General features: G+C 39.4%; 1 protein-coding gene across 2 annotated transcripts in view; it reads right to left on the bottom strand.

Moving 5' to 3' along the window:
- The window catches only part of CRB1 (crumbs cell polarity complex component 1), a 114,691-nt gene that overhangs the window by 27,712 nt on the left and 70,643 nt on the right, over positions 1-16,336 (bottom strand). For both annotated transcript variants that reach the window (XM_052800877.1, XM_052800879.1), the window contains exons 6-11: positions 15,035-15,988; positions 10,955-11,502; positions 10,397-10,562; positions 6,769-7,675; positions 5,025-5,153; positions 1,881-2,007 (exon numbers count right to left, since the gene is read on the bottom strand). In XM_052800877.1, the coding sequence (XP_052656837.1) occupies positions 1,881-2,007; positions 5,025-5,153; positions 6,769-7,675; positions 10,397-10,562; positions 10,955-11,502; positions 15,035-15,988 (2,831 nt within the window). The remainder of the gene's footprint in view (positions 1-1,880; positions 2,008-5,024; positions 5,154-6,768; positions 7,676-10,396; positions 10,563-10,954; positions 11,503-15,034; positions 15,989-16,336) is intronic.

Below are 16,336 nucleotides of genomic sequence, written 5' to 3'. Positions count from 1 at the left end.
GTTGTAAGTAAATATATTGTGCTTAAGTTTTCATACTAAGGGAGGTGCTTGAGACAGGAATATGTGACATATCACAGGGATGAATCATGTTTTTTTCCACAAATGTGCAAAGAACGTGTTTGGGGTTTTTTTCCTCCCTGAAAACAGGAGTAGACTTTTTAGTAACACGAGCATTGCTGCAATTCTGTGCTGAATGGTATTCAGAAAAATAACAGACTTTGGGATGTTTATGAAAGGTGGGAAATAAAAAAATAGAGGCTTGATCCTCAGGCAGTGACTTCTGCTATATCCTGCTGTGGCAAAACAGGAACCTTAACATCTCACTTGTACACATTTTAAGGTGTCTTAATGCAACTGCAGAATTAAAGGTGGGATTTGCTCTTCATGAACACTCCAAGTCCAACCCACAGTAAGTTGGGTAGGACTGAAGAAACAGGGTCAGGTTTGAAGTGGGGGAAACTAATATCACTGGGCTCAAGGACTTCTGCAAAAGATCGGCTGTTCTCTCTGGAGTCAGAAAACCTCATTGTATATCTTTAGTTAGTCTTTCCTATAACCCTGCTACATGCAGTGTCACTTAATAATAAAACACCACCTTACATGTGTTTATTCTTTTGAATCACCACTCAAGAACACTGTTTAAATGACTAAGAGGAGTACAGAATCTATACAAATATGATCATGAATGCCCAAAGAAATGATTGCACCATTCATAAAGGTTTTTTTGCCTTAAAGAATTGTTCAGAAAAACAAAACCTCACTTTTCACTACTGTTTTGTATTTAACAGTGTGTTTCAGTTGTGTCTACACTCTCAAAGGCAACTACACAGATATTTTCCTATAATATTTTTTGCTAAACCTCCTGGTATTCATAATTTTCAGGGCCCTTATTTTCATTCTTTAAAGAATCCATGGACAACCAGTCAACTGTATTGATTGCTACCTAAGAAGGAAAAATCCCATATTTTTGTCTGATGACAGTCATATCTATTGATGGATAACATAGATTTACTTCAAGTGGCAGAATCTTTGAATAAACAACAAATCTATGATTTTAAAGTCTGGTGTATTTACTGGGCCTTTCTTGAAAGAGGAATCATGATGAAGATTAAGACGGCTATATTTATCTCAGTATAATATGTTGGAGATGTCCAGGCTATCGGAGCAGAAGTTCGGGATTAGTGATATCAGTGCAGGATTGCCACTAATTCGAATAGATGCAAGTGTCCTCAGCATGTTGCCAATTACTAATCTAAATCATCATTATCTAATTATCCAAAAATATCCTACATGATTTCACAGATGCGAGACCTAACTGCCAAAGAAACAGCAATGAACATGGTATGTGACGCAAAGATAGTGACCATCTGTAAGATTTAATGGTAAAATTAGCCTTATTGAAGGCAGCAGGTCTTTGCCACTCATTGCAGTAGGGTTTGAATGCCACCATCAGTACAGTAAATCTTATTGTTCTCATTGATATGTATTGCCTGTCGGTGTGTCCCACTGTTGCCCACTGGCAGTGTGTGTGTGGTGAAATGCTCTGGTGGAGGTGGGATCTAACACTTTTTACGATCTGCTGGAATTTGTTCTAAAATTAAGTGAAAGAACTGAACCAGATCCAAAGCGATTCATAGAAAATCATTCAAGGAAATATAAAACAAGTTTTAAAACTCTGATGTTTGTATTGCTTTGCTAAGCTGTTTGGTCAAGGCATCTTCTGCTGCATTAAAATACAAAAGTTTAAAGACTGCTTAATAGTCTTCCTGTTCACCCCACTCGACTGCTGGATCATCATCCATTCGTAGAATAAGATAGGAGAGAAGCTGGAAGAGATTCTGCCACAACAGTAAAGAGACAAAAAAGGAGAGATCGCTTACATCTATCTCACAGCGGTCTCCGGCATAGTTCACGTCGCAGAGGCAGTGGAACTTGTTGAGTAGGTTCTGGCAGAGGCCCCCATTCAGACACGGGTCAGAGCTGCACTCATCAATGTCCTTTTCACACCTAGAGGAAAGACTGCAAAGAGTGAGCATCTGAAATCACAAATCAAATGCATCAAACAGGCACGTTTTTAATTCAGAAGTTTGGGGGGGAAGGAAGAAGAGGATGCTCTATTTGAAATCTGTGGTATATTTCCACATGTGTTTATGATTTTCTTAACTACCTGATTAGCCACACTCCAATCCTGAACTACCTGTATTATTTTCAAACACAGATAGTTAAGCCAGAAGTTTCATCTCTGTAAAGCATTTCATGGTCAATGGTGTTTAGCAATGTGAAATGAAAGTTTGTGCATGCTTTTAGGGCTAGATCTGGCGCAAGTCCTGCTGACAGCTTGCTTATCCGTTTTCATTGTTCCGGGGAGCTGAGGGCACATTTTCCTTCTCAGTAGTCTCAATGTAAGTCAAACAAATGCATGTTTTTCCCACCTGAGTGCTCCTGGGAATATTCACCTGCCTTCCCCCCCCCCCCCCCATCTCAATTTGGAGTGCCAATAGATCCCAGCAGAATCTCCTATCCAGTCTCTCTGAGATGGGCCCTGAGAATGGTTAAGAATGGTGCAGAACAGAGCTTTACAAGCTTAAATATGTATCATTAAATGCTTTTGAGTTAATTCTGATGATAAAGGAAATTTAAGTTCTCTTAATTTCTCAAGGCAACCAACGTAACATTAATGAGGAATGTGTGAGATTGTCTGAAAACTAGTAATGATTTGGTGATTTTCTGCTCTGACAATGTTCCCTTTTAATTCCCTGCTCCTTTTTTTCAAATAATGCTAATGGTTAATCCTAATTTTTCCAGATAAAAAAGCAGGTTTATTCTTGAAGAAGAACATGAGAAACTCCCTCTGAATTATAAGGAATTGCTTTGTTCAATCATATTCATAACCATGCAATAAATTTTTAGTGTTACATTAGAGAAGAACAGCTCTTTATATGAAACGCTTTTATCTGACTTTATTAATCTCTAAAAATATTTCAACAGTTTCCTTCAGAGGTAAATTATATTCATATACTTCAAAAAGCTTAATTAAAGTATTTATCCAATGTATAAAAATTGTATAGCTATGAACTTACCTATGCAAAGAGAAAAAAATACCAGCTGCCCCGAATCTTCCAGGGAATTAGGCACCTGAATCCACCTGAGTATCAGGAACACTTAAAAACCTAACTCCCCTAGGTAATTTTGAAAATCCCAGCCTGAACTGAATGAAAAATTTGTTTTCATGAGACAGCTATATCTCCTTTTATGAAGAGTAATCTTTTCACATTTCCCTTTCCACCTATTATTAAGTTCATTAGGATTTTTTTGTGATCCCAAGTCAACTGACTGACATAGAAAGACACTATTTTCTCTATACTGTGCGTCAATGGCTTTCTGAGGGATGAAATATTGTTTTAAAGCAAAATGCCTGCTTTATCAATCTAATACATAAATATACAAAGGGTTTTGGTTTTCATTTCTTATTAACTGATATATTTGAATTTGTTCTGAAAAAAAGAAGGGGTGAAATTTTCTCATTTGATATACTAAGATCTGCAAGCACAGAAGTACTACTGGTTTATGGTTTGGCAGCCTGGAGGAAAAGAGGACAAATAGCCAATTTTAGACATTGGAGAAGAATGCCTTGCTGTGATAGTCAGTTAAAGTGCAATATGCTTGGTACAAGGCTGCCGTTCAATATGAGAATCATGGGAACCATAAAATAGAGATTATTGCCAGCCAGTGGGATGGCTGTAAAGAAGGCTCATTCCCAAAGCTGTAGTTAGCAAGTTGCCTGGCAGGGGAAGGAAGAAGGAAAAAGTACTTTCCTTCTACTTTGAAGTCCCAAGAAATATACATGCCAAAGAAGTGTCTAAGAATATGCTTTTACTTTTTCATATTTGATTTGATTTGATTTTTTTCACTTTTTTTTTGAATATTGTGAGGTGGTTCATAGATCTTCTGGCTGAGTTAAACAGTACAATGCAGACGTGTCTGCCAACTAGTGTGCATTGAGTGGGTGGAAACGTTCATTTCATCTATCTTTTATAGCTTACTGTACTGTTTCCACAAAATCAGTGGGTTAATAAGTTTTGAGAGAATGAAAACCTTTTGTTGAAAACTTCTTTGTGTTTGCAGAGCCAACATAGCTTGGTCCTGTTGAACTGTTGGATATTATACTCTGATGTAATGCTTATTTCACTCAGAGCACATACGGTATTTCCTTTCTCACTGTCCAAAAAGGTGCCCTTATCTGTTCAGACTACATTATGACTGGGACAACACCTTCCTACATTTCTACAGCACCTAATGCCCTGAGGCTGTCAGGCCTTCCTGCTCCAGAGCTGTCTGTAGAACATTATCAAATAGTAAGTATGAATTGTGACAATATGTTACAAGATACAAATTTCACTGTGTGGAAGGCCCCTCTGTTTCAAACTAAACTATAACATGTAAAAAGTGTTTCTTAAGTTCTTTTTAAAATAATAATTCTGTTTTCATACTTCAGCATTCAGTAAGAAAGTAACGAGCTGCAATACCACCAGGTATTTCATCTCATACCATCCCTGTGAAAGAATAGATTGTATAGTCACAACACATACATGTGAAAATGAAACTGCTTTGCATATTCATGTGTCAGTGTATTGTAGCTGATTTTTATTAATGAGCAGGATATGTGTGTTTATGTGTCCCCACCTATGGAAAGACAACATTCTAGCTTGTCATATACAAAATTGGCATGGAATCAAAAAAACAGGCATGTAGAAGCAAGTGTACAATGCTGTGTAAGAAATAATACCTTGCGTGGGAGTTAATGGTGCTATATTGGATTAAATCTTGCTGCATTAATTTGTGATTTTTGTCTAAGTAAAACTGCTATACTTTCAGACCCTTAAAGTCACTCCAGTAAGGAACTGCTGAACTTAATAACTGCTTTGTCCGTATTTCTGCAGGAGGGCAAACCCCCTGTGGCCGTTACCCTCTGGACCCTTCTGGAAGAATTGTTCCATAAAGACCTGCTGGGTGAAGCATCTCACCGTTCTCCAGCAAATCCAGGCAGGCACACGCATGTCAACTTGCCGCTGAGATCAGTGCAGTTGCCATAGTTGAAACAAGTGAGATTTCTCTCTTCATTCCCACAAACTGTATATGGTAATCTTCTGTATCTAGGTAAATAAGAAGGCAATGGCAGTTATTTGCGCTTTCCTTGTTTCTGGATGTCTCATGCTCTCTCAGCTTTTTGTTTGACTCTAGTCCACTGCTTTAGTGGAAAATATTTAGATCTACCTTGCAAATTTGTTATTTGACTGCAGAATCTAGTACTGTTAATCTCCAAATAGAGGAAGCAGTGCTTCTGCTGGCAAATACTATTCAATACCAATGGGAAAGGCATTACATTTTACCTGTAAATGAACACACAGTTTCAGGGGTTGCACGTCCTTAGTGCCTTCTTGGTTTCCTCTTTGGAAAGGAAACCCCACATTTGTGTGCGTTGGCACGCCTGGTGCCTGGGGTACTTGGGATGCTCATGTTTAGTGGTAGGCAGCAACTGAACTGGGGCAGCAATGCTGTTACTGGCTGGGGTATCGTCCAAAGGAAAGACAGCAGGAACTGAGGTTTAAGACGCACAAAACATGTTTTGTTTAACTTTTTTAATTTGCTGAATTTGGTTTTCCTTTTCCAAGTATTTACTGGCAAGTTAATGATTCATTTTGTAGCAAAAAAAAAAGAAAAAAAAAAGAAAAAAAGGGACAACACTGCCTACGTTACTGATGTGTTTCTACGTGATACCTGGACAGCTTAGGAGAAGAGTTCAAAAGAGAGACTTAGCATAAAAGATGGGCCAATATAAGGCATCTTCAAATCTCAGGATGTCCTCACTGCTCAAAAAAAGTCAACAAAAATTGACAATTGTGTAATTATAGCCTAAAAGTCTGTGGCTGGGCAGCGCGAAGACTGTCTGTTTGCATCCTTCAGGCTGCAGCAGACTGAGTTTGTTGGAGTCCTCTGGAGGAAGGAGAAGGATTTTGCCTTCTCTGAGAGCAACAGGACATGCTAGAAGGGAGAAGTTTATGGCGTGCAGAGAAGGGCAATTAAAGGAGAGAGAGGCCGGGGAAGAGCCTGCAGCTTTTACAGAGGAGTGTCTGAGAAGAATAGGAAACAGGCATGTGAGGAGTCTCAGAAGTGATGGAAATAGCGGGCTGTGTGGTGTCTGCAGCCACCAGGACTGCTGGGCTGAGAGAGCAAGCTTGGAGGAAAAGACCCGCCTAGCAAAGATGCTGTGGATGGGGAGAAAAACTTCTTTACAAGCCTTTCTATTGTTATTTTCTCTTACCCACCAACTCTGAATTTCTCTACTTATAGTTCTAGAGCTCTATTACTCTAACGAAGTATGGTTTTAGGGATTCTAAACCCATAAAATCCTTTTTTCTAAAAAGGAGGTAACACATCTATCTCTGAGCTCTGGCAGTCTTGTAATCCTGTCATCAAAGAACTGGTGTGACCCAGGCTGGCAGCAGAGCTGGGCAGCAGAGCTATGCCTTGTTCCCTGTCTCCTTGCCTCATCAGTCTCTGCCTGAGCTGCCAGCTCTCCACTGCCTCTGTCCGCGTCTAATTGATCTTTACAGCTTACTGTACTGCAGACTCTTTATCCATTAATTCTGCAGCCATGATTAATATATAGATAGAGGCATAACATCTGTGTTTAAAATGGAGACATCAGTGATGTAATAACCCTTCAGAAGAGACCTGACAAAATCATATGGATCTGCCTTATAGTACCTGCAAAATTTTCCAGTGAAGTTGCCAGCACACAGGCAAGAATATCCGTTAATCCCATCAACGCAAGTGGCCCCATTTGCACACTGGTGGCCATGGCAGTTGTCTACATCCTCTTCACAATTTACCCCTGTGTAACCAGGTTCACAACTGCACTCATAAGAGGTGATCCCGTCAGTGCAGTTTCCGTGAATACAGGGGTTTGAAGAGCATTCGTCAATGTTGACTTCGCAGTGGGTGCCAGTCCATCCTTTGGGACATACACAATGGTAGGAAGTATAGAAGTCTTCACATATCCCTTCATGCATACAGGGATCTGAGCTGCAGACATCTACCTGCAAACAGCCGGTAAGAGCAGGGTTTGCAGATATTTTGAGAAACTGCTCCTCTTGAGGTTTTTTAGTAGGGATGTCAGCATTTTCAAAGTATGAGAGGTAAATGCCACTGATTTCTATGGTGCTCATACATCCTCGCAGGCCATCCAGACTGTCAAAAGCCTTGTCAGCCACATAGATGTCTGTCTCTTCTCTTAAAAAGTTGAGGCTTCCTGTGGCAGTTGTACTAGTTGCAGTGTCTTTCTTGTTATCTATATCAATGTGCCATCTAGAGAACTGGGACAGGGGCTCTACCATAAAGACCATTACTTGATGCCATTTCCCATCACTCACAGAGAGTGAACTAGCAAGGGTCAGCTTATAAAAGCTGTTGCCGCTTTGCAACTGAAAGAGTAATTTGGAGTTGTGAATACTGATGATGACAAACTCTGGCTCCTTCTCTGCATACAGCAGTATCACGTCAGTGTCCCTAGTTCGAAAGCCAAATACGATATTGGTGAGGTCTCTGCTGATTTTTCCATTGCTTCTGTAAAATATCGCACTGCTTCGGCCACTAAACACTGCGTTAGCAAGACCTGTGCAAAGATAATAATCGAGAAACCAGGCCAACTTTAAACCAATACATATGGAACAATATATCTTCAGTGCCCCGTGCTCCCTGTCATGTAAGTCCTTTTGGGTTTGCTGAGAAACAAATTCCACCGGTGTTTCAGTTATCCTTGCCTGCCCCTTATGGCTATAGAAAATACAGGGCAGTGCCAGCACCAGCTATATTGACATCAAAAGTGTGCTGCTTTGCAACATCTCAAGTTATTGTTCTAAAGATACATTAGTGTTATCTCTCTTTTTCCTCTTTAGACAAAGAGAACGAGGTGATCATAATTGTATACAACTCAAACCTGAGGCTGAGAGGGTACTTCAAAAGAAGATATATGTTTGTCATTTTATGTTCGTTCCCTAAGTACGGGCAGCTAGTTATTCCCCATGACAGATCTGGATGGGGTGAACCTTTGTTCTCAGTTCCTCTTTTCTTAGGTGAAGCACTAACAAGGTTTTAGATAGTGTTTGACTAGATCCCAATTTACTCTCACTGATGCAAAAAGGATGAATTTAATTGAAGTCAGTTAGCAAAAAGCCCCTTCAAAATCAATGTAAGAAGAGTTGTGCCTGTCACATTTAAAGCTAGCTCCTCCTGCTGTGTACACAACTGCCACAGCCCTGCTGACTGCACCGAGCCTGTGCTGGGAGGACTGGGAGGGCAGCAGAGGACTCAGTTTGCACAGCTGTGAGTGAAAATTGATGGGCAACATGGTGGCAGTTTTATGGACATCTTCACAAAGGTATTAGACATCTTTCATTAACATGGTTTCTACTAAAATGCACTAACTCACTGGGCTGTAAATTTGCACATTCTGAGATTTATGAGGATTATAGACAGGGAGGAGGGACTGGAAGGAATGTCTTCTGTCTGTACTTCAGACAAATCTAGCTTTGCAAGATCCTAGCACTGAGATGAAGTGTGTTCCTGAGCTATCTCTGGGCTCAGTAAATCTTGATGAAAAGAACCCTTGGGAGTCCCAGTACAAAATTATTGACTGTATATCCTGATACTAAGGCAGCAGAGGTGTAACTACATCACCTGGCACATCAAATGTGGTGTCTTTCTCATAGGAAAAGTGTCCTCAGAGGAAACCATACTAAAAATGAATGTCAAAGCTTTTAAAAATTATTTCTGATTTTTTTAATGTCTCACAAAGCTGAGGTTTTTAACCTCATAAAGCTAAAATACTCCTGTAGAACTCTTATTGAGTCCTGAGCACAGCAAGCCATCTGGATGTGCTTTTACTCTCAGATGTGACACACACAGTTTTGCTGTTAGTTGATGTTCCCCACATCAGCTTCCTGTGTTGGCTTTTTCTCTTTCTTTGGAGTGCATGTTTTTCTAAAGGGCTTGCTAGTTGTAGCCATCTAGGTGGAACTATAGCCACAGCCCCTAGAAAACAGCTCTTTTTCTGTCTTAGCTTGAAATGGTATCCAGAGCATAAGACACCAGGCTGGTAGAGAACTCACTGGCCAGTGAAACTCTTTTTTTTCATTACCCTGTGTTGGACAACAAGAAGCCTATGCTGTAGCTAAGAAAACAACTAGTTAAAAATACAGCTCTGTAGTGCAGGAATTTTTGAATATCTATTAGGGAAACTCCCTATGATTGCCACATAAACCAGCACAGAAATCTAAAGGTGATCTAACAGTGTAAATGACCTTGAGTTTAGCAAAAGGAAACAGGTCAGATACTTTTCAATTGTGTGTCTGTGTGTTTATATTCTACTGTAACATGCAATAGTAAAGTTTATGAGAGTATGTACTTTGATGTTATCATAAAGATGTCTATTAAAGAAGGTGCAATTATTTTAATTTCAGTTATAAATTTTAATAAGTGCTGCAATGCTGATTCTAACAATCTCAACAAGAATAGAATCATATTGGTCTGTCAGCAAGTTGTCTATGATAGAAACCTTTTGTTGACCAACCTTCTCATTCCTAAGGGTCAGCCATTCTAACAGCTTCCATCAGACTGTATGTGTATTTATCTTCCTTCACAGCATCATTAGGGCTTTCTTTGATAGCAAAAAGAAAAAATATTGCTTCAAAATCCTTACTTGCTTTTTAAATGCCACGCCAGGGTAGGAAGGAGAAGGAAAGTGGAGAAGGAAAGAGATAATGCAGGGTGGCTAAAGTTCTTAAGACAGCTAATGGTAATCAATTTCCAAATAGACTGTTTGGCATGCAGGTGCTTCTTATGAAGATACTAGTTGAATAACTGTACTGCTGGTATTAAGGTGACTTTCTTTAAAGATATTTAACATTTAAGAAAATCAAATGATGCAGTGTATGTCACGTAGCTTGTCCTTTCAGGAGGATGGAGAACATCCTAAGGTTAATCCAATACTGGATATCCTCTTATGTCTTTGTAGTGGAAGTATGAGGGGTACGCTTGCTCTCTGGCAACGTACAGATCTATTGTACAACCTCAACAAGTTGTGTTGAATGTCAAAGCAGAGGTCCTGTAAACATTGCTGTCTGTGTCAGGGGGTCTGGTTGAAAATGTCTGGGTTTGGTAGGGCAGATTCTTCCTGTTAATGTTACTTAAAATTGACATAATTATTATTTTAATACAGAAATAACATTAGATTGCAATTTAAAGGCAGTCAATATTGAGTTTTAAGGAAATCCTGATGAAAATTTCCATTCTGTCTAATCTCCAAAGATGACAGGAATAACTGAAATGTACCTACATTCAAATCCTTGGTGCACCAGCTGGCACTGTGCTTCATGAGGACAGGGCCCAAGCTCACACCACTTAACTTCCTCGCATGCCTTCCCTGCTGTGTTAGGGGGGCACGTGCAAGTGAAGTCATCCCAGATTGAATAGCACACACCACCGTTGTGGCAAGGGTTGGACTATGGGGAAAGAGAAGAGACAACCTAAGTATGAATAAAAGCTGGTGGACTCCCAACTCTAAGCATGGGGAACTGTTTGGCAAAAAGGAGAATTCTGTTTATTTCAGATGGAAAGTTATAAAGACCAGTACTATGACAGCACAGCATGTTCAATAATTGGTGAAAAACAGTATTTCAACTTTAAAATATTTTAATTCTCCCCTATGCAAATACATTTTGCTGCTGATATTCATCATATGTAGCATAACTCAACAAAATCTGCTCTTTCTAGCATTTTTACATATTTTCCTAAGATGTCATTATCATCAAATAATGTATGGGAACATAGAAAAAAATCAAAGAAATTCCCCACTGTAAACATATGAAAATGTTCTGAAAAACGTCATTCTTACCTTGCAGAGGTTGTCACCAGTGCAGCCTTGGGTGACATTGATCAGACTTAGGTTGACAGAATTCAGTGGATTGGTGATGGGGAAGAATTCCAACAGCTGGTTATTCACTCTTACATCTTGGATGCAGCCTTTGAAATACCTGCCATTTCTATCAGTTTCTTTGTTATCCGGTAGGCCTCCAATGTAAAGAATATCCTTACTTTGGATGGTTAGTACTGGAGTAGAAATAAAGCCTAGGTATTGAGAGGACTGGAACAGTTCCATCTTATTTGGTTCTATTTTTAATGTTATTAAGTAAAAATTTCCATCGTTCATGGAGTGTTTCCCTAATAACTTCATGGAATTTGGAGCTAACATTGTGAGTTTCCCACCTTCCAAGTAGACTCTTACGTAGAGGTAAGTACTGTTTCTCAATGCCAGTAACAAGCCAGAAGATTTGCGTGTTCGGACAAACATTGATATGTTCAAATTTTCATTCTGAGTGGCACCAACAGAAAAAGCAGCATAGCCTGAGGAGTCCTCAGATCCAAATCGGCCTGGAATGTACTCTTGAGGTTAGAGAAAAGATTAAAAAAAAAAAAAGAGAAGAAGGAGAAAAATACAACAGTTAGGGCTAAATGACAAGGGAGCCAATGCAATGATCAAATAGCTACTTCTGGTAATATTTACGTATGGTAGTAAGATGTGCTGGTATTTATGGATGAATAAAGACTTGATCCAGCTGTAAATAGCTTCTATTTCAAAATTCCTCTTGGCTTCCATGGCTGTAGCATTAAGCCCCGGTACAGGACCAGATGTTATATTATTGGGCATATTTTTCCCCTTTATCATGCTCTGTGTAATGCTGTGTTTTCAAATGGTTAAACAAGGACAGATTTCTACAGCTTCCTGGATTGGTCCAGGATCATTTTGAAAAGAACCTAGCTGCTTTGATCCTCTGATGACCATGGAAGTTAATGTAATTCTGGTACTTTGTGATATTTTTTGCACTGATTCCAATCATAGAAATAGCCAAAAGCTGCTCAGCAAATGCCTCTTGTGTAAAGCCTCCAAATAGGGCACCTATTTGGTGCTGCATAGGCTCCCCACTTCTCTGACAGACTTTCTGTTGCTGGGGCTGAACATGTGCTCATATACATCAACTTGTATCCAGTTATGAATCCTGCTCAGTCCTGTGAGTGGCCACAATGCTATGGTGTCATGGGGGAAGAATGATCCAGGATCGAGAAAGCCTTTTTTTTTTTTTTTTTTTTTTGTGCTTATCAATTAAAATGATTAAACCAAAACCGTCTGGCTCTCTCCCTTACTCTTTATTTTCAGTAATGATTTTCAGACTTGTAAGGATACAAAATATGTAGCCCAAACCGTATTTTATTCTGATGAATCATCTCGTTAAAGCACAACAAAGTGTTTCTATTTTTACACTTTAAGTTTCGTGATCTTGTCCTCAATATTATAGACTTCCTGCCTAAACACTTTCAAGAGCTATTTTTAATATATCAAATTCATAGAAAGAATAAACCAAGCTTTTTTTAAATGCTCATATAGCTATAGAGTCAGTCCTCTTTTGTGCAGTAAAACTCCTAGAGCGAGACCTCATAGGCCAAGTTTCCGCCTGCAGTACTACTTTTTTTTATGACTACATTAAAAAACCCAGTGAAAATAGGGGACTGACTGTGAAGCCCCAACAGACCCTTAATAACCACACTGCACTACTATGTGGCATGGTAATATTATTTAGCAACAGGAATAAATCCCTTACTTGTTCCTAAGCAGACAATTTCATAAGTAAATTAAATCTGAAATATTTTAATTCTCTGAATAAGATTACCTATATATCTACATCTGCTCGTTAAAACTCTGGTATGTAGAAATAAATATTTGTTGGAATGGGTGTTTTGAGGCATTAAATCTCTTTAAGTTATATCTTCTCTGTAAGGTGGTGCTAGAGACGGAGACATTTTTTCATGAGGGTAAAAAGAAAATTTTTTTTTCTGGAATGAGGATTACACATTTGCAGTATTAGAAGGAAGCATTAATCTTCAAAAAGGTATTTTGTGTTTACAATTACTTTGTTATATTTCTCTCTATTTATAAATATACATATATATATCATCAGTCTGATCTGTTTGATGAGATGGCTAGCATCACCTTGGTCAATATTAACCTCTTGGGTCGCAACATCTGGATGTTGATCAAAATGAGTCAACATCTGTTTGTTATTTTGTATATGTAGAGAAAATATTGCCTCTTGTCAATTAAATACTTGGCAGCAACTTTTCTTCAGAAAGACACTAGCATTTCTTATGTTATCCTTTACCGCAAGTCTCCCCCACTCTGGCTTTTAAGAAACCTGCCCCAGTCTTTTAAATATGGCATATATCTAGAACCTATGTATCAAAATGGCATGGTGCCATGATTTGCAAAGAAAATTGTGGTCAGCAGGGAAAAAAAAATAATGCATGCTTTCTAATCATTCTCAACAGTTCTAATGCCAGTATAAGCCTCTCCTGGCCCTGACTGGTTTTAATTTTGCTTCATATCAGGAGGCAAACATATTTACCAGATGTTGTCCTATACTCCAAAGTTGCTTTCCAAAATCTTTGGATAAATTACAGCTAGACTTCAAAGAAGTCTGTTACAATTACCTCTTGGACTTTGTCATTTTGCAATAAAACCAAAAAGAAAAACTATTGAAAAGTATTGATAACTATTAAGTATAGCATACAAAATGAAATTGTATTTAAACATTTTGAAATGTATTTCAAGCTACAGCTTTCTGCAGCAATGCATTCAATAAACCCCTGGGGACAGTCGTTCAGCTGATGTAAATCAATGTAGCTTCACTGGTGGCAGTGCAGCCGCACCAGTTTACACCAGTTTAGGATCTGTCCATTCCAATCTGACCATGGCTCTGCTGTTGCACTTCATTTTTTCCAGTCCACTTGGCAAACATATATACATAAATATATGTATGTATGTATACGTGTATGTATGTATTTCTTCCTCCCTAAACATTGCAATGATTGACCGTGTGTGAATGGTTAGTAAGGGGGCAGAGAGGGAAGCAGGGGCAAGGGTGCTGCGTGGAAGACTCAGCCCTGTACAGTTTCCTTGAACAAAACTGCCTGTTTGAAATCCCTAAAGCTTTTGCTGAGGAAGGATGGCAAAGTCCACCCTGAAATGTTCCTGAGGGGTGCTGTGTTTACAGCTCCAGAGGGTTTCACGCACCAGATGCAGTATAGCAGGGAGCTGGGCAGGCATCTCCTGTTGTCCTTCCACTTTGCCTCAGCCTGCGCTCGGAAAGATCATTTGTAGCAGAGCAAGTGCTATGGGCATCTGCAGCTCTTGTGTTCCTGCTTGTCACTGCCAAAGAGGCTGTTTGCTGAGCTGTGCTCTTTTGTTCGCCGAGACATGGACACGTTTCCCTCTGGTCACCACGCAGCTCTCTGGTAAGGGCTGCCTTTGTTAGTGATGGTCCAGAGCTGCCCTGGGACCAGCTGAGAGATGAACGGGCCCCGTTTCCAGCCTCTGAAGCCCTGCCTTCTCCTTGGGCTAATCAGATTAAGTTAATAGTATAATCTCGTTCGTTTTTTAAAATTGGAATCTGTCTTTTTTTAACTTGCCGTACTTTTGCTTGCCTTTCATGAGTTTCTTTATAAAAGCCTAGAGAGCTTGAGGATAAAATTTTCAAAGAACGCTTTGAAAGTAAGAAAGACTTAAACTCCAAGTGACTTGGTTGCTTTCTAAATTTTACTAGGGGTGCATAACCTCCAGTGAACTGCAGTTTTCAAGAGTTTATGGTGTGCTAAGAGCACTAAGAAGATTTTAAAACTGGATGAGTGGAGTCCACCAGTTTAGCCTGACTTTTTTTGTCAGGCTGTGAAGCAGCCTTCCTGGGAAAGCAACTAGAAAATAACAAAGGCGTGCTACTACTAACCTCTTCTGCTTTCTTACCGGTTGACATTAAGCTCCAGAGATCCTAAGGGTCATGCTGTTTCATCACCAGGTAAACAGGATCGTTTATGATCATGTTTTCAGCAACCACTTAAAACATGAATGCCAACAGCATTCCCTTACCTGTTGTACAGCTTGGCCCTGTGTATGGCCGGTAGCAATCGCAGTGGTAGCTCAGCCACAGGTTAGTGCAGCGTCCCCTGTTCTGACAAGGGTGGCTTTCACACCAGTCCTTTTTAGCACATCCTGTCCTGACATTTAAAGATGATTCAGGTAATACATTCTCTGGAGTAATAACATTCAAGTCTATTTCAATGTCCTGGAGACAGCCTACAAATGAAGGTGCAGAATGTATATTATAGGTGTTAAGTAGAGAGTTGCCGCTAATGTTCCCCACTGGTAAGCCGCCCAAAAATGTGCTCTGAAATGCAAGCATCACGTGATCGTTATCTATCATAGCAGACGTTTTATTGAGACATGATTCTACACAAGAGCTGTCAAGCAAATTAAGAGTAACAGCTCTTGCCAAGGTTACCTCCACTGAATGCCATTCTCCATCACTGACATTATGTGAAATATGCAAAAGAGCCTGTGGCTGGTTATTGACTTGCACAGATAAGTGTAAGTAGCCATTCAGTAGCTCCAGCTTCACAAATGTATTTTTGTCCCCTCGGTAAAACAGAAAAGCTGTAGGCTGCACAGTTTGAAACCTCAGGTTTATATTATAGAAAAATTCCTTTTTAGGGGTCAGGGGATTTTTCAACAAAAGGAAACTCTTTCCTTGAAAGGAAAACGTGGTTATGGTTTCACAGTGTATTCCAGTATACCCAGGTGAACATACGCAGCTGAATCCGTGTTGGCCATTTTTCAAGTGTGGCATACATATTCCATTGTTTTGGCATTGCTGATCAGTACAGCCATGGAGAACTTCTGTACAGTTAGAGCCACCGTAATAAATCCCTTCTTTGTCTGCAGGTGGGCAATGGCAAGTGTAATTCCCAGGAAAATTCTCACAGATTCCACCATTTTGGCAAGGGTTAGTGTAACATTCGTTGATATCTTCATCACAGTGAGTACCTGAAGAATAAACAAAGAATTAGACATTCTGGATTGGATAACTGGAGCCCCAAATGACATTTTTAATAACATATGTTTTATTAAATTATCTTTAATTAGAGGGGAATGTCTGGATAAACAGATGATTGACTCACAAGTCTAAAATATGTTAAATATAAAAATACCATTCACATGCCGTGGTTTTCTTGTGCAAAGTATTATCTAAAACACTGTAGCGATAATCACATTTTGGAGAAAAGAACCAAACAAATTGACAGTTTTGATATGGATAATGGGATCAAATTGAGATAAACATCACCTCCAAAAGATGCGATCAAGTGATTGTTTCCCACCTATTCTATGGTAGAA

The sequence above is a fragment of the Harpia harpyja genome, chromosome 11 (assembly GCF_026419915.1).
Source record: "Harpia harpyja isolate bHarHar1 chromosome 11, bHarHar1 primary haplotype, whole genome shotgun sequence".
NCBI classification, from domain to species: Eukaryota; Metazoa; Chordata; class Aves; order Accipitriformes; family Accipitridae; genus Harpia; species Harpia harpyja.
Note: the sequence above shows the minus strand (reverse complement) of the source record. Positions and strands in the feature narration are given on the sequence as shown.